At 42.2% G+C, this 26,192-nt stretch overlaps 1 protein-coding gene across 3 annotated transcripts in view; it reads left to right on the forward strand.

Moving 5' to 3' along the window:
* The window catches only part of LOC144829368 (xaa-Pro aminopeptidase 2-like), a 449,433-nt gene that overhangs the window by 239,614 nt on the left and 183,627 nt on the right, over positions 1–26,192 (forward strand). For all 3 annotated transcript variants that reach the window (XM_078688440.1, XM_078688439.1, XM_078688441.1), the window contains one exon: positions 9,542–9,737. In XM_078688440.1, coding sequence (XP_078544566.1) covers positions 9,542–9,737 — 196 coding nt within the window. The remainder of the gene's footprint in view (positions 1–9,541; positions 9,738–26,192) is intronic.

A 26,192-nucleotide genomic window follows, 5' to 3' on the forward strand; every position in this document is an offset into this window, starting at 1 on the left:
AGTCCATCGATTGAACCCGCCAGCTTTGTGAAAATTTGCTGCTAACCCCTTGCCCCCTGCCCTGGTCGAATGTCCTAGATTTGGCTGTGAAAGAAATTGCTGCTTTACTCAACCTTTTTTACTTGATGACTGTTTTAAATGTATGCAAACCACTAATATGGTGCTGCTGCTTTTTACTCTGTTGTTTGACTCTATTACAAATTCATTTTCATGTTCTTGCATTTTAATTGGCACTTACTTATTTTGCACATTAGCTGCCCTGCCACGTTGTCAAACACCTACGCTCTCACTTGCTGTGCTATTTTGAACTCACTGTGTTTTTAAAATAAAAAATGTAATGGTTTATAATTAACCACATTAAAAAAAAGATGATTATTAATCAGATTGCTCCAGGGCGTGGCCGCAGATTCACCACAAGTGGATGGAAGGGCAGTCCTGATCCTCCTTTATGTGAGCGACGCTGTCCTTGTGTCAAAAATGGCCAATGGTCGGCATAGTTTAATTGACCGCCTTCGGAATTTTTAGAGGTGAGGGAACCTCCAGCTTCAGCACTCAACCGACGCACGCCACGAACGATCCACCGCCCCCCACCACCACCCTCCGCGCCTGGACGCCGATCAGCACCGAAGACACCGTCCGCATAATGAACTCCATCCACTCCGGATCTCCCACCGACCCCTGCCCTCACCACGTCTTCAACAAGGCCGACGCTGTCATCGCACCCCACCTGCGGGACATCATCAACACCTCCTTCAACACCACCACCTTCCCGGAGAGCTGGAAGCACGCCGAACTCAGCGCCCTTCTCAAGAAACCCACAGCGGACCCCACCGAACTCAAGAATTACCGCCCCATCTCGCTCCTCCCGTTTCCAGCCAAAGTCATCGAGAAGACCGTCAACAAACAGCTGGCCGCCTTCCTCGAGACGAATGGATCCCTCGACCACTCACAGTCTGGCTTCCGAGCCAACCACAGCACCGAGACCGCCCTCATCGCTGCCACTGATGACATCCGAGCCCTGATGGACAACGGGGAAACAGCGGCCCTCATCCTCCTAGACCTCTCCGCAGCTTTCGACACTGTCTGCCACCGCACCCTAGTGCAGCGCCTCAGCAACGTCGGAATCCAGGAGAAGGCACTGGAATGGATCATCTCCTTCCTCGACGGAAGAACACAGAGAGTCCGCCTACCACCGTACAAGTCAGAAGCCACCGAAGTCATCTGCGGCGTCCCTCAAGGATCCTCGCTGAGCCCCACCCTCTTCAACGTCTACATGAGCCCCCTCGCGGCCATCGCTCGCCAACACAACCTCAACATCATCTCCTACGCTGACGACACCCAGCTGATCCTCTCCCTGACCAACGACCCCGCCGCCGCCAGAGCCGACCTTCACGAAGGGATGAAAAACGTAGCCGAGTGGATGACGACCAGCCGCCTGAAACTGAACTCAGACAAGACGGAGGTCCTCATCCTGGGCTCCTCGCCCTCCGCCTGGGACGACTCCTGGTGGCCCCCCGCCCTGGGCCCCGCACCCAAACCGACAGACCACGCACGCAACCTGGGCTTCATCCTGGACTCCTCCCTCTCCATGACCAGACAAGTCAACGCCGTCTCCTCGTTGTGCTTCAACATCCTGCGCATGCTACGGAAGATCTTCCGTTGGATCCCCACCGAAATCAGGAAGACGGTCACCCAGGCCCTCGTCAGCAGCCGACTGGACTATGGCAACGCCCTCTACGCCGGAACCACCGCCAAGCTCCAGAAGAGACTCCAGCGGATCCAGAACACCTCAGCCAGACTCATCCTCGACATCCCACGACACAGCCACATCTCCGGACATCTGAGAAACCTGCATTGGCTCCCCGTCAACAAAAGAATCACCTTCCGTCTCCTCACCCACGCACACAAAGCCCTACACGATCAAGGCCCGAGCTACCTCAACAACCGCATCAACTTCTACGCTCCCAAGCGCCATCTCCGATCAGCCAGTCACGCCCTCGCCGCCGTCCCCCGCATCTGAAGAACGACAACAGGAGGAAGGTCCTTCTCCTACCTGGCCGCCAAGACCTGGAACTCCCGACCGACCGACCTGCGCCTGACCCAAGACCACCTCTCCTTCAGGAAGAAGCTCAAGACCTGGCTGTTCGAGCAGTAGCAGCACCCCCCCCCCCCCCCCCCCCCCAAGCGCCTTGAGACCCTCCGGGTAAGTAGTGCGCTCTACAAATGCCTTGATTGATTGATTGAACCTAAAATGAACGTAAAGAAAACACATACATTGATCTTTGGAGCAGTCGTGTGTAAATCACGAAGTTCCCAAATTAAAGGCATAAAAGGCATAATTGTTTCTGAATTAAACACATTGATAACAATATGTTAAAGAGGATGTGTGTCTGTGGCGGCATCTTTATGTTTGCCTCCAAATTAGGATGTAAATCATTCAGGAAATGATTTCAATATTTAGAGCCGAATGTTCTTCTGTAGCCTCTTTTGGTAATGGGCTTTGTGGACATGCCAATCACAATATTTTCCAAGCTCAAGAGAACATTTTTCTGTGTTGACTTCTAGCTGTTCCTCAGTCTGCAGTGACAGACATAGTACATAGGGAGTTGGGGTTGCCACACTTGGATAATCTATAATCGATTAAACCTATACAGTTGTGGCACTCATTTTGGTGCACAGAGGGGACTGAGTTCAATAAATTAATCATATTAGATTGTTTAAAATTGGATAAGCTGCTGAGAATTTCGTGGCTCTCATGTATCTCTGTAGAGATGACACAGCTCAGTAAATAGGCCAGACTGTAATACGCATTTCAGCAACAGGAAATTGAAGCTTATACAACTTAGTAAAAAGAATGATGACAGGCGTGTTATTGGCTCCCACAGGTCCTCTGTGACTGCATATCACTCAGTGACACCCAATGAGGGGCCCAAGCAGTACCTGTCAATTACACACAACATCCAACATCGCTTTGTCCTAACATGGCTGAGCCTGGGCACAGCACATGTACTGATGGCATTCCCAACAAGCATTGGCAACGCCAATAGGTCTCGTCTTTGGGACCTTATAAGTGTTTAACCATGCAACAGTTAATGTTGTTGCATCAAGCATATTGTGCTGCATAACTAAATGCTTATACAGGCCCAAAGGCGAGACCTATTGGCTATGCCAATGCTTGTTATTACCATTTTACTCATTAAAATGTTTTCTAGTTTTTTTAATTGTTGTGGAAATTGTTTTGCAGAGTGTTTTTACTTCTGAACACTTTTGCTTCCAAATGCAAATGTTCCCATTGCTGCCAGGGGGTTTAGCTAGGATTTAAGGGCCATATGTATCAAGCCTTTTGTGGTTCGCAAAGGCCGAAATTCACAGAATTTCGGCCTTTGCGAATCACAAACGGCCTTTTTGCATGTTTTGGGATGTATGAAACATTCCCAAAATAAGGAATTGCAAACTTGTGCGATTCCTTATTTTTCCATAGCATTTAGGGAATCGCAATTTTGCGATTCCTTAAATGATATGTATGTAGCATTTTGGCTTGCGAATTTTGGTTAAGAATTCGCAAATTACCACTGTTGGACCTAGGGAATCCCAAGTCACATAAGGTAGCTTGGCACTAAGTGGGTAGGCCTAACTCCAAGGAACATGTGCCAAATTTGGGTCATATTCATCAGTAACCAAGCATCCATCCACTCAAAAATAAGGACACTACACCCTGTTTGGAAAAATACGAGCTGTTTTATAAAAGTTCTCTTTAACCACAGTACATAAATTTAGCTCTGCATAGAAGGAATCAGCACTAGACAGTGTTTACAGAAGAAAAATCATTACTACTCGATTTACAAGCAAGAGAATTCAATACAAAGACTCTCGGTGAGCACCAGTTGTTCACTATGTAAATTCAGGTAACCTTTGGTTTCCACGAGTGAAAGTTTCTTTATCAACTCAATACGTTTTTATCTAGCAGATCAATAATTCCAGGCTCACTTTGACATAGATGACTTGAAGGGAAATTTCAACAGTTGTCAATGTGGTGAGGCAAATATCAAGGCAATATGAATCCCTCAACTCTCTCCTCACACTCAATTTATAACTGAAATTTAGTTCACAGCTCAAGACCCTTCTGTGATTAAACTCTGATTTACTTGAGAAGCTTCCTCAATTCAAGGGGGGAGTTCCTTAGGTAAAACTACTCATAAAGGAAAAAGGCGCTATTACCCAAGATCCCTTGCCTCTGTCTAAAAGAATGCTGATTGCACTTCCCTCAGGTTATCCTCCGTGGCTTCTCCCTTAGTTTAGCCCCCGTCTGGATTGACTAGCACCTGAGCACATAAACCTCCCCTTCCGCCTGTTTTAGTTCACAGTACTGTCAGTTTCCTTCCAAAGGCTCTCTCTCTCCTCCTTATCCACCTCGTGTTCGACTGGACCCTCTTCCTCGAGAGAACGAAGGCTTCCTAAGCCAGCCCAGCCTCCCTCTTCCTACTTACTTCGCACTTGATTGATGAAGTCAGTGGAGGGGGGGGGGGGGGATTGGGTCCGTAGCCGGTTTGAGATTTCAATCCCCACCCTACGTTGCCTTCCACAGTCAAAAGGGCCCAGGAGCGATGGATTTCCGGGAGGCGGAAGATCCCCGTCGGCTCCCCGGCTGCTCTTCTCACTGGCTGACTCACCACTGGGACCTGCGCCGTGCAGAGACACCGCCGCGCCTCCGGTAGTGTCTTCCCTCGAACTACTCACTCACGAGGGTGTTTCTGTGAGAAGCTGCGCTTCCGGACTTGTGCGGGAGAGGGACGCTGTCACTCACCACCAGCAGATCACGACAGGCCGCTCCCTCAGCTAGGACACTCCCCTCGGCCACGCTACCGCTGAGCCTGCGCGAAGGGCAAACACTGCTCTCTTCTTTCCGCGCAGCAGCGGAACCGATGACACCACCACTTAGGGACTTCGTCGAGCCCCCTCACCTCCACGCTGGGCAGTTGGCGAGCCGGCAGCTGGGACGTGCACTCAGCAACAATGAGGTAGTCACCTGCAGCCCCCGCCGCTCTGTAAACACCGCTGGGGGTGGCGAGAAAGGTGGGAATCGGGGCGCCTTGCAGCTCCTATTTTCTGAGGGACCCGGGGCAGCCTTCAATGCAACGTTGGAAAGACGGAGGTGATGCTTTTCTGGGAAGCCAGGGTTCAATGGTCCCCCGACTGGTGGCCTTCAGATTTGGGCCCAGTTCCTGAGCCCAAAACAATAATCAAGAACTTGGGAGTCAGATTAGAGCCGGAGCTGACCATGAAGCAAAATGTCAATATTACTGTGGGATCCTGTTTCCATGCGATTGGTCTCCTCCGTAGGATTTTTCCTTTTCTCCCAGACTCTCATAGGAAAACCTTAGTTCAAGCTCTGGTCATAAGCCGACTTGATTATTGTAACGGTCTTCTGGCAGGTGCAAATGAGGAGGTTCTTGACCGTTTACAGGTGGTGCAAAATACCGCAATGTACCCCCTAGATCCCCCTCAAAACCATTACTCCAAAAACTACACTGGTTACCAATACGCCAACGTGTGCAGTTTAAGACCTGCTGCATTATCCATAAGGGACTCAATCAATTGGGACCAGAATATTTGGCCAGCAAGTTTGTTCCTTATGCCCCTATTCGATCCCTTAGATCCAGTGACCAGCTGTTATTGAATGTTCCTAGGATAACCAAATCCAGACTAGGTGGCAGGGCCTTGTCCGTAGTAGGCCCCAATCTTTGGAACTCCCTTCCACTTTCACTAAGACAGTGTCATAACCACCTTCAATTCAGAAAATATCTGAAAACCTTTCTGTTTAGTTCATTTTAACTGTACACTTGCTGGACTCGGAGCCTCTCAGTACTCTCTTTTTTATTGAATTGCTTTCTTGTCAGTTGCTTTACTGGTTGCCAACAGCGCGGAGATACTCCTTCGGGAGTCTATTCACAGCGCTATAAAAACACGCAAATAAATAAATAAATTGAGGACCTAGACAGGGTCAGATCCACACACACGGGGCAGTATCAACAGAGGGGGATAGCAGCCCCAAAGGACCATCAACCCGCCTTCAGCGCACTGTCCTCCTTGACCTGTGGTCTAAACTCCTAGCCAACTCACTCCAAAATGGCCGCCCTGGTTCTGGCCTTATATAGGCTGACCCTAGGAGGTCCAGAAGGGACCAGAAGGTTCTAGAGGGTTCCTATTCTTCCCTATGGGTCAAGCCTCAGGTGTGGCAGTTATGGCAGTTGTCATCCACCATTTTGTAGGTCTGGATGAATTTTAGTCAGAAAAGGAACTAGGCCTTAGGTAAAAAACTATGAGGGCAAAAGAGCATCTATCCCCCAGGTCAACACCACAAAAGTATCCAGCGGACATAATAATTAAGGGATATGAGGGGCAGAAAGGGGACAAAAATAAATAATAAATAGGAGGGACCACCCAAAGGGCAGACAGGTCTAACAACCACCAACTTGTAGTTGATGGTAACTTGCGAATTCTTCCAAAAATGCACAATTTGGCATTTTTAAAGGTGGCATGTGATGCGCACACATGCCCATAGGGCATGTATGTGCGCATATGCAAACACGTGTACTTTTCAGGGGTGCAGCAGGGTGTCTTTGAGACACCCCTGCACCCTTGCAATAATTCCCAAATTGTGATTAGCAAATTGCGAATTCGCAATTTGAGAATTATTTTGCATTCATTCGTATGGGCCTCCTGGCCCATAGGAATGCATTGGAAATTATTCCTTAATTGCGAATTCGCAAAATGCGAATTCGCAAATAAGGAAGCTTAAGGAATCGCAAATAAAAAAGCGATTTTTTTCATACATACCATTTTGCAATTCCTAAATAGCGATTCCTTAAAATTCTCTAATTAAGAAATGCAAAATAGTTTGGTGATACATATGGCCCTTAATTACTGAACTGGTGTTTTACCATGATAGGTTTGTGGTCATATTCTTTGTGGTGGACTCACATCCAACGTGATTAATAACCCACTATCTTGCCCTTAGTTAGTATTCGTAAAATTAAGCTTCTATCTCCATGGCCCACAAATTTAAAAGTAAACATTTGTCAAACAAAATAAGATAATGGAATAGTGCATTATTTCTGAGTTTGTTCTAATATTTCAGAGAGAAATGCTGTGTCTAACGGAAATCAGTGTCAATGTTAGATTCTTCACCAGTTATTTCCTTAATATGAAAGGGGAGGTTTGTCTTAACATTAAGCCACGTTAAGTGGCTTAATGCTGCCTCATAAGGTGAAGCCCCTATTGCCATCACATTGTCACTGAAAGTGATGGTGTGGTGGTAATAGGGGCTTATAAATATGCCCCTAGGTAGCTTGGTTACACTGTGACCTTATATTGTAAGGTTACTGCATATAGGCTACCTACCGTGTTTAATATGAGACGGTGGTTAGCTGGACTGGCACTTATTTTTCTGCATCACACATTTCCTGAGAGCAAGAGAGTGAAAAACAAATGAAGGGGAAAGCAGGAACCTGCAGGAGTACGATAAAGTGGAAGTAAGTGTCTGACAGTCAATTATGGAGTCAAGAGGTTGATTCAAAACTATGCAGCCTTGATATTCTATATGTTGATATGTAATTACACCAGTTGCAGCCTTATGAGCAGAGTGTTGGGCACGGAACTTATTCTTTTACAAATTACCCACTGGCTGCCTATAAAAGTCTTCATTGAATATTCCTGCTTCACATTTGCAAGACCTTTCTGTATAAATTGCTGACAATACAGAGAAAACACACCCCTCAGCCCAAAGTTAGCTTAATCTGGTGCTAGTAAATCACCGGTACGAAAAACTTGATCCTACAAACAAAATGTCCTCCCAAATGTAATACATACAAGAAAATTGGAATAATACATATATTTTTATTATTATTATTTGCTCCATACAGTACAAAAGAAATTGGGCCCGATTCACAGAACTAACTTACTACCAAATCCTAAACCTTCTACCATCTTGTATTCACAGAATGCACTTACTCATTTTGGTATTCACAGAAGGCACTTACTCATTGATGAGTAAGTGTCGTCTGTGAAAACCAGTAACTTACTCATTTTGAGTAACTTACTCATTTTGGTATTCACAGAAGGCACTTACTCATCAATGAGTAGTAAGGGCCTTCTGTGAATACCAAAATGAGTAGCTTACTCATTTTGAGTAACTTACTCATTTTGAGTAACTCACTACTTTTGGTATTCGCAGAATGCACTTACTCATTTTGGTATTCACAGAAGGCACTTATTCATCAATGAGTAAGTGCCTTCTGTGAATACTAAAATGAGTAACTTACTCATTTTGAGTAACTTACTCATTATGCTCACTTACTCATCAAAGTGCCTTCTGTGAATACCAAAATGAGTATGTAACTCAAAATGAGTAAGTTACTCAAAATAAATAAGTTACTAAAAATGAATAAGTTACTCATTTTGGTATTCACAGAAGGCACTTACTCATTGATGAGTAAGTGCCTTCTGTGAGTACCAAAATGAGTAAGTGCATTCTGTGAATACCAAAATGAGTTCCTGCACTCAGCGCTAGAGATTTGCTTGAGGCTTCCAAGCATTTGACGAGACCTTGCGATAGCCTAACAACATTGTTGCCCGCATGGCGACCTTTCTCTAAATTTGGCCTTCATACAGTGGCTCGTACTGTCGTTGATGTTGCCAATTTTGCTTCTCTCTCTTGGAATAACCAATGAGTCCGTATGTGCCTGCCCTATCATCGACCATATCAGGTAATTCCGATGTGTTCTTTATTGTTGTGCTAATCTCTGTTCTCATTCTACGACCAGGGTCTGATGTTAATTTTCAGATATCTTCCTTCATAAGTCCCACACTGTCTTGCTTCATCCTGATGAAGGTGTGACCCAGATCCGGGTTAGACACCGAAACATGCGTCGGCGCAGATCTGTTTCCCTCCTGGAAAAGGAATTGGAATCTTGAACTGTGCGAAAAGTTGAGGATTGTATATACCTCTTGTATACCTGTCCATGTTATTCTGACATCGCATTTTTTTAATATACCTTGGGGAGGACTCTTGGCATCACTTGAAGATTGTTGTTGTGATCCAATGAATTGTTACTTGATGGGATGTTGAGTAGGTTTGAGTATGTGGTTGTGTGATAGGTTGATAGAATGAGTGTGTGTGACTCATGATGTAAATTGATATTGACTTATGTGACATTGATCTTTGTCTTTGGTACTGTATGGAGCAAATAATATTAATGAAAATATATGCATTTTTCCAATTTACTTGTTTGTATTACATTTGGGAGGACATTTTGTTTCTAGGATCTAATTTTTCTTACTGGTGACTTCCTAGCACCAGAATAAGCTAACTTTGGGCAGAGGGGTGTGTTTTCTCTCTCTATTGTCAGCAGTTTCATTCCCCTGCTCCCTCTGCCAGCCATGAATTTCAGGGGACCCCTTCTGTGTGAGTGGTCTTTCTGTATAAACTGTCAGCACATTGGTAAGATCTGTTTGGGAAATAAACATTTTTCATCCTTCTTAGGTTGTTTGTAAATGAAAGCCGCATCACGCCGGAAATTCACGAATTCCTCCAGACGGACTGCTCAACACCTACCTGTGTCCAACTCATAGACTACACACTAGTCCGGGAAAATGTGCAAAATTATACCAAAGATGACGTCAAAGTTTGGATTGGAACGGAATACACCAATTATGGGCTCTATGAAGTCATGCCCCAGGTAAGAGCCACAGGAATTTGAGAATGATCACGCAATTGGTTTGGACTACATCATGGCATAATCTGATATTTGCTTTTGGGGAACACAAGTATATTTTTTGCAGTGTCTCCTTTCTGTCTCTAGTCTATGCTGCTAGATTCTTGGAAAATTATAGTGTAGACCTGATGTATCATGTCTCAGTCAGCAAAATATGTTTTATTCTAGGGACAATTATGCTCTCTAAGACCTGAAATGGTAATGTCCATTAAACTTAAGGATACCCCAGCCTTAACAGTCCATGGGCCTCTTGGTACTCTTCAAATTAAGCACAGATCTGCTGTTTTAGGCCCAAACCTGTAGGATTATTTCAACCTGAAGGATAGCTACATAGATTGAGGCATGACCTTTTAAGATCTCTTCCACATAAGGGAATCGGACAAACCATAATATATTCCGCCTTTAAAATCTCATTAATGCAAAGAATAGACTGGCTACAAGTCCTGGGGCCAGATGTACGTCACTTTTCTGCGCTCGCAAACGGGAGATCGGCCCGTTTGTGACCACAAAAAAGGGTAATGGCATGTACAAACGCTATTCTGCGAGTCACTGCCTCGCATATTAGCGTTTGCGACTCTCGTCTCCCTTCCTAATAGCGAGACTCACAGCAGCCATGTACTATTGTTTTGCATGTGATTATTTTTTTTTGTAATGATTTTTATTGGAATTTTACAATACAATATATGACAAATACAAAGTAACACCACATCGCGGTTGTTCTCGCCGGGGCTCACGTCCTCGACTTTTGGCTATAGGTTACAGCTTGTGCCTTAGGTGCATATATGCCAGTGCTCCTATGCCCCTCTGACTTTTAAACATTTAACATAAAACTTATAGGTAATTGCGGTTGTTCTTGGCTCAAGAGTTCAACACAGTTAACACAAAACATGTAGTTAATGGCTTTTTTTTACGGTTGCCGTCCATCTGGTGGGGAAGTTTGAGTCTACTGATCATCCAAACTCCCTGTATCGTCCCTACCCCGTTCTGCTCCAGGTGCCCCTTGCTGGTGATGTTTGGTTACGTTGTTTATGACGGCTCGTATGGGTCTAGGAACTTATCTAGGGTCACCTACATCCCTCTGTTGGGGTTCTTCCAAGGTGTGTTTCTTAGTGCTGTGTTGTCGGCTCCTCTCAAATATGTCACCCAGTTCAGCCACCCCTTGAACGTGGCTTTTGACGTGTCTTTCCATTTGGCGAGCACTGTTTTGGCTGCCGTCGTTAGGAGGAAGTCTAGGAGGTTTCTATCTTGTTGTGTGTGTATGTCCGCCGTCAATAGTGTAGTGATGATTGTGGCAAATTCTTCTTTTAGTGTGCAGTCTAAGGCCCTATTTATGAATGCAAAGACCTTTTTCCAGAACTTTCTAACCTTAAGGCAGTGGAATATAAGGTGCGCCAGGTCACCCTTTTCTGATTCACAGTTACAACAGCGGTCGTTTTCTCTGAGCCCTAACAACGCTAATCTTGCCGGTGTCCAGTATGATTGGTGCAAAACCAGAATTCTGTCTGCGCTAACACTGGGGAAATCATGTTTTTCGATGGGGACGCCCAGAGGGTGTGTAAGTCTTACTCAGTGAGTGTGATCCAGCGCTCTCACCAAAATATTGCACAAATGACACTATCTACTACCAACAAAACTTACACTACAACACTAGGCCCATAACAACAATAGAGCGCTTGAATCATGAGGCGATAAGATCTAAATATAGTTGTTTAAACCATCTGCAATAATCAAGACCAGCTTGTCATTTTCAGAAAGTTTATTTTAACACATCTAGAAAAACTTAGGTTTTGGTATTTTATTAAACAAGCATTAGAAAATGTCATAAAGAAAGATTTATTCAGTATTAATAAAAAGAGCATAAATCAAGAATTATTATTCATTAGCAGGAATAAGTAAAATTAAGCATTTCCCAAAATCCTAACTATATCTCTGTCTCTACCCTCATCACCTAGTAATAAAGTAATTAATAAAAACTCCTGTCCTCACGTGTAAAGTCCATCAGCATAACATCGTCCTCCAGATTTCTCGAGCGTAAGCCAACTATGTGTTCTCTGAACCTATTCTTATACCCTAATTTAGCTGAGCTAACTATTTTTCACATTCCAGCAGACGAATTCTAGCTCTCCATTGGCTGAGCCACCTCGTACCACAGTAAACTGTGACACCTCCTTCTTACATGCCCGGGCAAATTCACTAGTCCATTGTTCATTTAGAAGTCTTGGCAGTTCTTCCTTAGTCTGCTACATTTTGTAGCAACAGTTTCCTTTTAACCTTGAGCTAGTCAGCTCTGAACTCCCGTGGCACGTTAGCAACCGTTAGCAAATTTCTCCAAAAAGTCATCTTTTTAGCAGTTTAATCCAAAACCTTTCAAAATAAAAGCTCAGAGGCCTTTTCCATCCTTCACAGAATTATTTTCACTTGAGCCATTTTCATCATTAGGCCTCTTTCAGAAAGCGTCAATTTTCTGCGCCACTGTCCCTGCGCCACTTTTAAAAGGGTACTATTTTCCTGCAGCCATCTCTAAGCTTCACTTGTAAAACTATTATATAAACAAACACAAAGAATAATTAATGAAAGAAATACAGTTTGTTCTGTTGCCTCCCATCATTGCTAATAATTAACCCATTAGTCTAAATTACCTAGCAGTAAAGCACAAATAAAGCAGCATTTTATATCTACCAGTCTTCATGAATCCAGCAGGGTTCTTTATGCACCTATAAAGAATATAGTGACACCACATAGACAAGGGAAGCAAAATAAGCACATGCCATTATAAAAAAACAGCTGCTATTTGTTATGACATGACAATAGACAAGATTAATTTATTATTTTCCACATACATGAGAATGCAACATAATGCACATTTATGAGCACACATATTAGTTTCCCACGTGTTCTGTAATGTAATGCAACTTTAAACTAGGTTGGATTATTATACACATAACACAAATTGTTAGCATTATTAATTTATTTATGGAAGTGTGACTTCACGGGTTTAAACAGATTTCTGTTTTCTATCCCGCTCCATCAACTCCCTCATCTGGTGATTAACAAATCACCACACCACCACCCAATATTTTAGCAAAGATTTTATCTAAGATGAACATGATTCAATTTCACCTGTGTTAGTATTTCTAAAGACTTATCTTATCAATTTATCTACAATTCTCATATTGAGTTTTAAGAAACCCCTCTAGTTCTATTTCTTTCTCTTGTGTAACATACAACTGAGCTTCAATAAAAGTGTTGCAAAAAACTATAACTAATAAAATGTCAGTATCTTGCTTGTCATATTAACCTTAAACTTCTCCTTGTTAATTTCTAAAAGAACAATAACCTAAATTAACCAAAGCAGAATTATAATTTCATTAAGCTTGCAAAGAAAAATAAAACAAAAATTTTAAAAAATTTTACCTAAATTTTCTAAAAATTTCTAACATCACCCCCCTTTTTCAAAATTTTTTTTTTTTTTTTCTAACAGTTTTTCTTCGACCTAATGTCACAAATTAATTTTTCAGCTAACAGAATTTCTTCGACCTTGTGTCACCTAACAAGATTTCTTCAGCCTTATGCCAAAAACAGAAACCTAAAAATTCAACAGGTATGTACTTCAATCATTGTCACTATTCTCTTCAATCTTTTCCTGACTGTAATCCATTACAGGTATCTCTTCCATTCTCTTTCCTGTCTCACTTTTCTTTACAGAATCTTTTTGACTTGATATCTCATCAATCTGTTCCTTTGATCTGTATCTCAATTTGAATTTTAGGCCTTCGTTTTCTTCTGGCCAGTTATCACTTTTTCTTGGTAATTTCTTCTTTTGCTTGGTCACGTTACATTCCGTTCTCCAAGCTCCTTTTCTGAATTTTCTTATTTGAGAATCTTCATCACTCTCATCAGTTTCATTGTCAGAAATTTTCATTCTGGACTCAGGTACTTCTTTACTCAGCAACTTCACTCCGTTAGGAACATCATCTTTGTAGCTGGTACTTGGCAATTCATTTTCTTCTTCAATTACCTTCAACTTCCCAGTTTCAGAATTCTTGTTCCTGCTTTCAGAGCTACTTTTCTGCTTTTCAATACTCTCCTGGTCTTGAATCACAATCTGATCACATTCTTCTTCTGCTTCTTTATCTGGCAGATTTCCATCATTTTCTGAGTCTTCAGTTATAACTTTCAAGTCTTCTTCAATCAAGGCTTGTTTTCTATTCATGTTCTCCAGATGTCGACCAACTTGTCGATCTTCAAGATCTGGATTCTCTTCAGGCTCTTCTTCAGAATCTGAATCAGCAGTTGTGACACTATCCTCATCAGGATTTTCAGGTGTAGTTACACGAAAAGTATGGCCAGTGTTAATCCACTTCTTCAGTCTTTTGCACTTCTCTGCATTTATTGTGACAAGACTGACTGACCTCCTTTTCTGCCACCTTGGCACTAGAGAATTTCTTTTTAGACGAACTTTTTTCCTGATCCTTTTACCTGGTAACAGATCAAATATTTGCTCTTTTTCTCTTGTTTGTACTTCAGTTTCATCTTCATCAAACACAGAAATCATTTCATCTGATAAATTCCTGCAGTTCTCCAATTTGATGCTATCATTGATAGGCATCATTCTTTCCTCTGGTATGAATGTCTGTCTCATGACCTTGTCCATCATAATATCACGTGGACTTAAATCTGTCTTTTTATCAGTAGTGTTTCTCAGAAACATCAAAACAAGTGGAAGAATATCTGTCCACTTTGTACCTGCAGCTAGGCACATTTTTGCATCTCTGTCTTTTATAATAACATTCTCATGCTCCTCAACATCTGAAATTTCTAGTCTATCTGTACAATGGAGCAATCTGTTTTCAATATGTTTTCTGTTATCTGATAACTTTGCAACAGTAATTTCATCATCATGTCGCATCTGAAATGTTTCAAACCATTTTGAAATCAAACAGAAAATCACAAAAATGTAGCACAGTTTATCATGCAGTGACATCTCACAGAAATCCATTTGTAATCTGGTCAATGAACCACTCTCCTGTAATTCTGTTCCCAATCTCACAATTGTTCTCTTAATTGTGTTCACTTGCTGATATGTCAGACACCTCTGGTAAAGAAATTCTGCAATTTTATGGTACATTCTGTCCATATCAGTAATTATGCTATTTAGCAAAACTACTCTACCATCTTTGTGTGACAAAATCTCATCCTCATCTCGCTGTCTAAAATCTGTACTTAACCATGTGTTTCTTAACCATGTGTTATTCTCCTCATGAGTTGCATCATCTTGTAAACCTTTGACTACCTGCCATGTTTCAACTACAGATGTTAGTATTAGTGAACTCAAAGCATGTTCATCATTCATTTTGTATGCTGCACATATCACGACAGCAAACCTTTCTGCCAATTGAATATTATCAATCAATCTTTTAATTAAATTTGCATTTCTGTTAAGTGAACCTGCAGAAGTCAATGTTTCAATCTGTTGATCAATTGTATCTTTTACTTTGATGTCTTCACTCAAAAGAACATTATTTTTATTCCTAAATTCTGGAAGTGCATTTAATCTTTGTGGATTATTTTCTTGTTCTTTATTTAATCCTGTATTTGTATTCTCTGTCTGTTCATTAACAAAAATTTGCAATGGCAATGAAGCCATCTCAATCTCTTGAGTCATTACCTGTCGCTGTATTTGTAACTGTTCATTTATCTCATTTATCTCAATCTCCTTTTCCTTTGAACATAATTTTGACTCATCAGACTGTGTCAATTTAATCAGGTCAATGTCAGACTTCTCACTTACCAGAACTGAAGTCATCTCTGTTCCTTGCTCTGTTGCAATCCCTACTAATTCAATCTCAAGTACAATGGAATAAACTTTTTCAGGTAATGGAACCTTTAAAACTGTGGAACTAATTTCATCCTTTCCCAGCACAGGGACTATCTCTGTTTCCATAATTTTCATGGACTCTTTTAAATCATTTGATGAATTTACATGATCAGGAATATTAATTCCAGATATACCAATCATTTCATCATGTTTTTCAATTGCATTAATTTTAGTAAAATTCTGAGCTGGCACTTTATCAATCTGATCTGACACTTTTGGCTTTGCATTAATCTGCTCTAGGGGTCTTCGTGAAATTTTGTTCTGATCCATATTTACAACATCAATTGTACACTGATCTATATTTTCTACTCTGACACCTTTATTATTTATTTTCGCCAATTTTGGAATCTTTAATTTATTCTCGCATTTGGCTACAACCCTTTTCATTTTCTTATATAAGGAAGACATTTTATTTCTCTTTAATTAATTTGGTAAATATACTCTCTTAATTTGCCTTGCAGCGCTTGCTGATCAATTAATTAATTAATTTAACACTATCAGGTGTAGAATAATCTTATAATTTGGTCAATCTAATATATCTCCTAATTTACCTGTATCACTAATTATATTTAACCTGTAAAGAAAAATATCAATTTGCAAAAACAGTAGCAACGCAAAATTTTTATTTATAACAATAATACCAATATAAAATCACATGTGTTTTAAATGTACTTATTTTTCACTTACACACCTTCTGCAACGTATACCTGTAAAAAAGAAAACCTAATCTGTTTTGCCTTAATTTACATATAATTTCTTGCTTGTAAATAACCTTTTACCCCTTAAACATTAATTATATGTCATTATCACATTTCGTTTTATGACACAATGTTTTACTGTTTCTGCTATAACCTGTATTTAATTTTAATAAACTTAAAAATATGTATTTGCAAAACAACAATATAAAATATTTATTCAACACTTAAATGTGACTAGGTATACTTTAAAATTTATTTATTTGCACTTGTACACCTTCATATATCAATAGTTGTGGGAAAAAGAAAGCTTGATGTTGTTTTTCTTTTCATTTAATTTTTAATCACACTGCTGTAAAATCTTCAGACCTTCCCCTGTAATTACTAGCTCTAAATCTGCTTCCTTTGTTGCAAACACACTCCCTAAAGAGTCTCCCAATCCTCTTATTCATTCACCGCGTCGTTTCTGCTGCACTTGCCTGCTTGCTAACGCTCGTTTTATTTATACAGCAGCCTTTCAGTGCCTCCTCAGTGGGACATGTATTGTTAATTATTAGCGCGATCACAGCGCATTTACTTTGAAAGCCGAGATGTTTACAAACTCGGCAGCGGTTTTAAAGCGTCAGGGAATCTCAGCGCAACACTCCAGGCAATCAATTACAGCGCTGCTCTTCCGAATGGTTACAGACCCTCGCCCAATAACAAACTCAGTTCCACCTTTACGATGACGCGATGCCTCAACCAACCAGAGCGCGGCTCTTCTTATGACGCGATGGCGTTTTACCCAATCATGTCGCGGCTTTGATTATGACACTGCGGCGTCTTTAGTCAATCAGAGCGCGGCTGGTAAAATGCTGCAACCAATCACAGCGCCACCCTTTCGAAAATGCAATATGATCTCAATCGTAGTAAAAATGTTTATAAGTACAGTCTTTTATTTATCAAAGTATACGCAATTGTAAAAATATATGGAGGCCTCGCCGAAGCCTTGCCCAATGAGAGCAGAGCTCTAGCAATGACGTGACGGCTTTTTAGCCAATGTCAGCGCGGCGGCTGACGTAAGGAGCCGCTGCAGGCAGCTCTCTCTCCCACTCGCTCCTTAACAGCCCCCCTCCTTCACAAAATGTGGTTGCAACGCAGTGCGCTATGATTATGGCACGCATTTATCTTTAGAAATAACAGTGTGATTCTAACCAAGAAAACAAAAACGGACGCCTAGCCAATTACAGCATCAAAGTAACGCTTCAGTCAATCAGGGAACACTTTTACTGTAATGCTCCAAATACACTTCTCCTTTCTACAACAGCGCCTCCAACAAGGAAACTAAACGGGGACTTATTACTATATTTGTGTGTGTATTATAAACTTGGGGACACTTATAAAATGTACATAAAATGTTCGGCAGGCAACCACTAAAAACACAGGAGCGCCGACAGCGAATCACAACGCAGCCTTTCACTTTGCCTCAGCCAATAAGAACACTGCTTTGCTTTATCATTTCAGACATATTAACCAATCAGAGCGCGGCAAGCTCTGACGCATGCAGGAGCTGTGGCTGCAGGCTCTCCCCTTTCGCGCTCTCATACAGTAAACAGCCCTTCCTCTATAGAATATTATTATAATTTCTTGCCACACATATCAGCCCTGTTTTAAACCATATAGCTAATGTATTGAGGGAAATTTGGGAGTAGTGAGACACTTTCTCGGCAGACAGTGGTTATTTTAATCTAACATCGAGCAACAACCAATCAGAGAGCAGCTTTTCATTAACAATGCTGACGCTCTAGCCAATCCGAGCGCGGCAATTCCTCTGCTACCAGAAATTGATCCAGCGCTCTCACCAAAATATTGCACAAATGACACTATCTACTACCAACAAAACTTACACTACAACACTAGGCCCATAACAACAATAGAGCGCTTGAATCATGAGGCGATAAGATCTAAATATAGTTGTTTAAACCATCTGCAATAATCAAGACCAGCTTGTCATTTTTAGAAAGTTTATTTTAACACATCTAGAAAAACTTAGGTTTTGGTATTTTATTAAACAAGCATTAGAAAATGTCATAAAGAAAGATTTATTCAGTATTAATAAAAAGAGCATAAATCAAGAATTATTATTCATTAGCAGGAATAAGTAAAATTAAGCATTTCCCAAAATCCTAACTATATCTCTGTCTCTACCCTCATCACCTAGTAATAAAGTAATTAATAAAAACTCCTGTCCTCACGTGTAAAGTCCATCAGCATAACATCGTCCTCCAGATTTCTCGAGCGTAAGCCAACTATGTGTTCTCTGAACCTATTCTTATACCCTAATTTAGCTGAGCTAACTATTTTTCACATTCCAGCAGACGAATTCTAGCTCTCCATTGGCTGAGCCACCTCGTACCACAGTAAACTGTGACACCTCCTTCTTACATGCCCGGGCAAATTCACTAGTCCATTGTTCATTTAGAAGTCTTGGCAGTTCTTCCTTAGTCTGCTACATTTTGTAGCAACAGTTTCCTTTTAACCTTGAGCTAGTCAGCTCTGAACTCCCGTGGCACGTTAGCAACCGTTAGCAAATTTCTCCAAAAAGTCATCTTTTTAGCAGTTTCATCCAAAACCTTTCAAAATAAAAGCTCAGAGGCCTTTTCCATCCTTCACAGAATTATTTTCACTTGAGCCATTTTCATCATTAGGCCTCTTTCAGAAAGCGTCAATTTTCTGCGCCACTGTCCCTGCGCCACTTTTAAAAGGGTACTATTTTCCTGCAGCCATCTCTAAGCTTCACTTGTAAAACTATTATATAAACAAACACAAAGAATAATTAATGAAAGAAATACAGTTTGTTCTGTTGCCTCCCATCATTGCTAATAATTAATCCATTAGTCTAAATTACCTAGCAGTAAAGCACAAATAAAGCAGCATTTTATATCTACCAGTCTTCATGAATCCAGCAGGGTTCTTTATGCACCTATAAAGAATATAGTGACACCACATAGACAAGGGAAGCAAAATAAGCACATGCCATTATAAAAAAACAGCTGCTATTTGTTATGACATGACAATAGACAAGATTAATTTATTATTTTCCACATACATGAGAATGCAACATAATGCACATTTATGAGCACACATATTAGTTTCCCACGTGTTCTGTAATGTAATGCAACTTTAAACTAGGTTGGATTATTATACACATAACACAAATTGTTAGCATTATTAATTTATTTATGGAAGTGTGACTTCACGGGTTTAAACAGATTTCTGTTTTCTATCCCGCTCCATCAAGTGTGGTGTCTAGTTGTGTTTCCCAGTATCTGGTACTCTTAATGTTGAATTTTGAGGAGCCGGGCGGAGGAGTTTGTATAAGTGGGACACTTGGTGACCAACTTTGTTTAGGTTCTCCATATATTGAATGATTGAGGGTTTGTGCTTTGTTATTTTAGATTTTGCTAGGGCTGTTTTGATTATGAGGAAGTTGTATAGTTCTATGTCCGGGAGGTTGTGTCCTATTTTGAGGTTGTTGAACGTGCACAGCTTCCCCTCTTCTTCTAGATGTGCCGGGAATGAGAACCCTAGCCTCTTCCACGAATATATGTCCAGGTTTTTCCTTCTATATTGGATTCTGGGGTTTGCCCATAGGGCTTCCCAGTTCGAGTTTCTAATGCTATGTTCAAGCTTCTGGTCTACCTTGAGGAGTGTGAGTCTTGTGTTTCTAAGTATCGTGTTATTCTACACAGACACCACCTTCTCCTCTCTAAGATGTCGGCCATCTTGGACTAGTCCCTGACTAATCTTAGTCTAGCCTCTAGGCAGTCATTCTTGGAACTCTCTTTAGCTTCTATTGCCCCATCTATCCACTCTCCTCCCTCCCTAAGCATCGGCCATCTATAACCAGTACCCAGTACTGACTAGTCTAAGGATAGCTCCTCCGCAGATTTTCCTTACGCACTCTCTACAACGACCACTCCACCCCTACAGCCCTACACATTCACAGCACTTCACCTACGCCACACTTCCCACCATGGAACTCTCCGGCACCCACACATACTCAATCAGCTACCCCCCCAAGCTCTCAAAAAAATCTGCCAAAACCTTAAAAACACAACTTTCTGAAATCCCACCCAGAAACCCCTTTTGCAGATCCTTACTTCTCACCCATCTATGGACGCATGCCCACTGACTTCATCTTCTACACTAAACGCAGAGCACAATGGAGGAAAGCCTTCCTTGCCTTACTCACGGTCTCCTTTACAAGGAAGTCCGCACATGGTCTTTTGATGTCTATTACTCCATCACAATTCTTCCAAGCGTCAGCAACCATCACTATCTACAATAATGGTACTATTCTCACCCAGTCTACTGATCGTAGCCTCAATCTATTTGATATCCTATTCCCCATCATTAAAGAATGGGTAACCTACTCCAACTCCTTCCCAACCCACCCCCACCCCCAACACCCAATCCATTGCCTCATCCACTCAGTCCCACACCCTCCCTCCCCCAACTCTCTTGACTCCTGGATGCCCAGATCCGCACACCGCCCTCAACCACTCTACCTCACCTTACCCGCATACCCTTTCTACAGCTAGCCACCCCCTCTCTATCACCTCCCCACCACCTCTCACACCTAACCCCCCTCCTCTATCCCCTCCCTACCGCCTCGCACACCCAGCCCTCTTCACCACCCCTCCTCCTCTTTCACCTACTCCCCTCTCCCTCTCTCACATCACCACCCCCCCTCCTATCACACCTTGCCCCCCTCACTCACACCCCACTTTCCTTCACCGTTAGCCCCCTCTCCCATACCACACCCCACTCCGATACCAACTCGAGTCCCCCTTCCTCTTTTACCACCCTACCCCACCTCGTCACTCCCCCCACACCCCAACATGACAGTCACCACTGTAACCCTCACCTCACCTCCTCTTTCTCCTCCATCCACCCTAACTTCCCCCACATCCACGCCCAACTCATTCCCAACATTCTACGCACACCTCACCCATACCTCTTCCACGCCTTTTTCAGCTCTCACACCGAACCAAGTTAACTCAACCTACACCTGGCTCTACAACTCCCACTACTACTGTTCCTAACTTCACTCTTGACAAGATTATGTCCACCCTTCACCAGATTAAAAACGAGCTTCAAACTTTCAAAGAACTATTCTCAAGTCAACTGAGACTCCCCTCTCCATCTAATACCCTGTTACCCCGCAAGCACTCCGCCCCTCCCACACGCTTACACAAACACAACCCCCCTTGCTGGAGTTCTACCCCTGCCCATAACTCTTCCAGCCGCCCTCACCGATGCATCAATCCTCTGACAAGGTATGACATACGCTCCCTCCTACGGATGTATGACGTTACAACTCATACTTTTACAACGCATGCCATTACAACGAATTTTTTACAACGCAAAAACTTTTACAACGCATGTATTTACAACGCATGTTTTTACAACGCAGGTACCTTTACAACGCATACCATTACAACGTAAGTATTGGTAAGTATATATTATTATTTTTTTATTTAAAATAATTGAAAATAATATAATTTAATTTAATTTAATTTAATTTAATTTAATTTAATGTTATTTAATTTTATTTAATTGATTTAATTTAAATGTAATTTTGTTTTATTTTTACCTTATACCCCTGTACCCCAAAAACCCAAAACTGACCCTGAACCCTAAAAATACCCCTGTACCCCAAAAACCCAAAACTGACCCTGAACCCTAAAAATACCCCTGTACCCCAAAAACCCAAAACTGACCCTGAACCCTAAAAATACCCCTGTACCCCAAAAACCCCAAACTGACCCTGAACCCTAAAAATAACCCTTTACCCAAAAACCCAAAACTGACCCTGAACCCTAAAAATACCCCTGTACCCCAAAAACCCAAAACTGACCCTGAACCCTAAAAATACCCCTTTACCCAAAAACCCAAAACTGACCCTGAACCCTAAAAATACCCCTTTACCCAAAAACCCCAAACTGACCCTGAACCCTAAAAATACCCCTTTACCCAAAAACTGAAAACTGACCCTGAACCCTAAAAATACCCCTTACCCAAAAACTGAAAACTGACCCTGAACCCTAAAAATACCCCTTTACCCAAAAACTGAAAACTGACCCTGAACCCTAAAAATACCCCTTTAACCAAAAACTGAAAACTGACCCTGAACCCTAAAAATACCCCTTTACCCAAAAACTGAAAACTGACCCTGAACCCTAAAAATACCCCTTTACCCAAAAACTGAAAACTGACCCTGAACCCTAAAAATACCCCTTTACCCAAAAACTGAAAACAGACCCTGAACCCTAAAAATACCCCTTTACCCAAAAACTAAAAACTGACCCTGAACCCTAAAAATGCCCCTTTACCCAAAAACTGAAAACTGACCCTGAACCCTAAAAATACCCCTTTACCCAAAAACTGAAAACTGACCCTCAACCCTAAAAGTACCCCTTAAAAAAACCCAAACATATAAAATTTAAAATATAATTATATACTTACCAATACTTACGTTGTAATGGTATGCGTTGTAAAGGTACCTGCGTTGTAAAAACATGCGTTGTAAATACATGCGTTGTAATGGTTTTTGTGTTGTAAAAGTTTCGTTGTAATGGTAGTGAGTTGTAAAAGTTGCGTTGTAATGGTTGTTTCCCCCTCCTACACTCCTACGCAACAGCTCCCACGACCCACATAGCCACCACACACCTTCCCATCCCCACCATCCATTCCAACCCTCACAGGCCCCCGACCCAAAATAATAGAGGGACCATCTCTAACAATCTGAAAAAAGTCACCCTCACCTTGGACCCCTCCGCCTCCCTCATCAGCCCACGGCTCAAATGCACACTACTTAACTGCAGATCAGCCCCCAGACACGCATCTGACATAGCCGACCTCATTATCGCACATGACCTTGACCTTACCATACTTACCAAAACATGGTTAACAGAATCTTCACCCCCCTCATCGACATTCTAGTTCCCCCCAACTATCACATCATCAGATTAGACAGGACCAGCAAGACAGGAGGTGGAATAGCATGTATTCACCCGATTAACCTTTCAGTATCTAGAGCCATCTCCCCTACATTCTCCTCCTGTGAACACATCTTCCTCGATGTCAACAGTGAGGGCAATCCAGTATGCTCCCTACACATCATTTACCACCCACCAGGAGACAACCTCACCTTCACTGAACATCTTATGGACATGATCACAACTAACTCGGGTCGACATAATACACAAATATTCCTCAGTGATTTCAACCTTCACTGGAATGATCACAACAACTCGGTGGTTAACAATCTCAAAAACTTCCTCAACACCTTAGACTCACCCACATTTGCAACAGCCCCACTCACGACAAAGGTTCTATCCTGGACCTCATTATTTCCAAAGATGACACCACCCAACTAGACTCAATCAGACCTTGTGACTGGTCAGACCACCACATTATCACATTTTTCATCAATGAACAAGTGAAACTTTACCCACCCCATTCCACCAAACCCAAGGTATGGAAAAGAGACTTGAGGAACCTCAATCCCATCTCCTCACCCTCATCCATCTACAACCTTCTCATACTCCCTATCGGCAATGACGACGTTCAGGCTCTTACCGATCATTACCTCAACTCAATGACTACGATAGTCAACGAAGTTGCCCCCCTTCAGCTAAAGAGAATTGCCTCCAAAAACTCAAAACCATGGTACGACGGTCTGCTCAACAAGGACAGACGAGACATGAGACTTGCAGAACGCAACTGGAGATCCATCCCATCAGCCATGCACCTCAAGACTCTGAAGAAAAAAAGAAATGCTTACTTCAGGAAAATCAAACGAACGAAAGCGGACTTCTTTAGCCAACAACTAGACCAAGCAAAAAACCGACCAAAAAAACTTTTTGAACTCCTCAAAACTCAATCCAAAGATGAACCACAGCGAGTACATAACATAACCAGCACGCTACCATCCTGCGAAGAATTCTCTACCTTCTTCAATCAAAAAACAGTTAACATCAAGAAGGATCTCCTCACGGATCTAAATCTATACTCCAACGCCCTCAGCAAAACACTCTTCAAACTAAAAAACAATGCTACCTGGACATCTTTTGATACCTACACGGAAGAATCTATAGGCATTATTCTAAGTACCCTGAAGCCCTCCAATCACCTCTCGGATCCTCTACCTGCAAACGCCGTAATGGACCTCAGCCCATGGCTTATCCCACTCTGGACCAAAATCATTAATAGCTCTCTTCAACAAGGAACTATTCCGGACTCGCTCATAGTGGGACAAGTATCGCCCATACTAAAGAAACCGACAGCTGACCCTACTGACCTCAATAACTATCGTCCCATCTCCAATATCCCTACCTTAGCTAAACTGTTAGAAAAATTTGCTCACCTCCAACTGACAAAACACATTGATCATTTTGACCTTCTTGACCGGCACCAATCCGGCTTCCGTGCAGGCCACAGCACAGAATCAGCCATGACTCACATAATTGATGACGCACTCCAAATTCTAGACCAAAACGGCTCCTGCCTCCTCATTTTGCTCGACCTCACATCTGCATTTGACACGGTCAAACACGAGAACTTACTCGAATTGTTGAATACCAGAATGGGTATTTCTGGGACAGTACTCAAATGGTTCACCTCCTTCCTTCATAACCGGACTCAGTCATTCAAAACTAATAACACTATGTCCACACCTACTCCAGTAACACTTGGTGTACCGCAGGGATCATCCCTTTCACCAACCCTGTTCAACCTAGTCATGGAGCCAATCACCGCACTGCTTCATGCCTCTAATGTGCAATTCCACATGTATGCGGATGATACCCAACTCTACCTCAAACTACAATCCCCTGATGACCTCAAACTTCTCAACTCAACACTTAAGGACACACAGACATGGTTAGCAGAGAACCATCTCAAACGTAATGCTCTGAAAACAGAATTCCTCCTAATAGCACCCCCCTTCAAAATCCCCATCGTCCAGGATTGGTTGAAACACCTCACTGCATTCAACGCCCAGCCTATCATAGTAGACTCAGCAAAATACTTAGGCATCACCCTTGACTCCAATCTCAATAAGCAACGACATTTCAACAATGCAACCAAGGGAGCTAACTTCCAAATCAATACCTTGAGAAAGCTGAAACCCTTCCTCCCAGCCGATGACTTTAGAACTGCAGTCCAAGCGCTAGTTATCCCTCGGATTGACTATGGAAGTGCCTCCCTCTGCGGTCTCCCACTATCAACAACCGCACCACTAAGAGCCTCTATCAACGCTGCAGCAAGGCTCATAACTGGATCAAAAAACCGCTCACACATATCCCCTGACTTAAAATCTCTTAACTGGCTACCTCTTGAAGCCAGAATTCACCTGAAAATCGCATGCATTACTCACAAGGCCTTACATCATAGCTCGCCCAGCTACATTGCTCAGAAATTGACAATCTCAGGAGGCTCAAGCGACACAAGAAGCGCAGAAACTCTCCTTCTGAAACCGCAAAGATTCAACAAGAAAAAAACGTACAAGCGCTCCTTCTCAGGGATGGCCCCCAGGATCTGGAATGCCCTCCCGCCAGAAACTAGACTCATCTCATCCACTGCATACTTAAAAAAGAAGTCAAATAGATCCTCATGGCTAAATTCACTTGAACTTAAACTTTGCAAAGACTACTTGCCTATGTTTCTCCACTTTTTATTTCAGCACCTGATTCGACCACAATGTCATAATCACACTCTACTACCATGCAGGGTTGGCATCTATGCACAAACTGGTTTGTTAAGTTTGCCTATCTTTTGTCCTCCTTTCATATGTATGTA

This window comes from Lissotriton helveticus, chromosome 4_1, assembly GCF_964261635.1.
Source record: "Lissotriton helveticus chromosome 4_1, aLisHel1.1, whole genome shotgun sequence".
Lineage (NCBI taxonomy): Eukaryota > Metazoa > Chordata > Amphibia > Caudata > Salamandridae > Lissotriton > Lissotriton helveticus.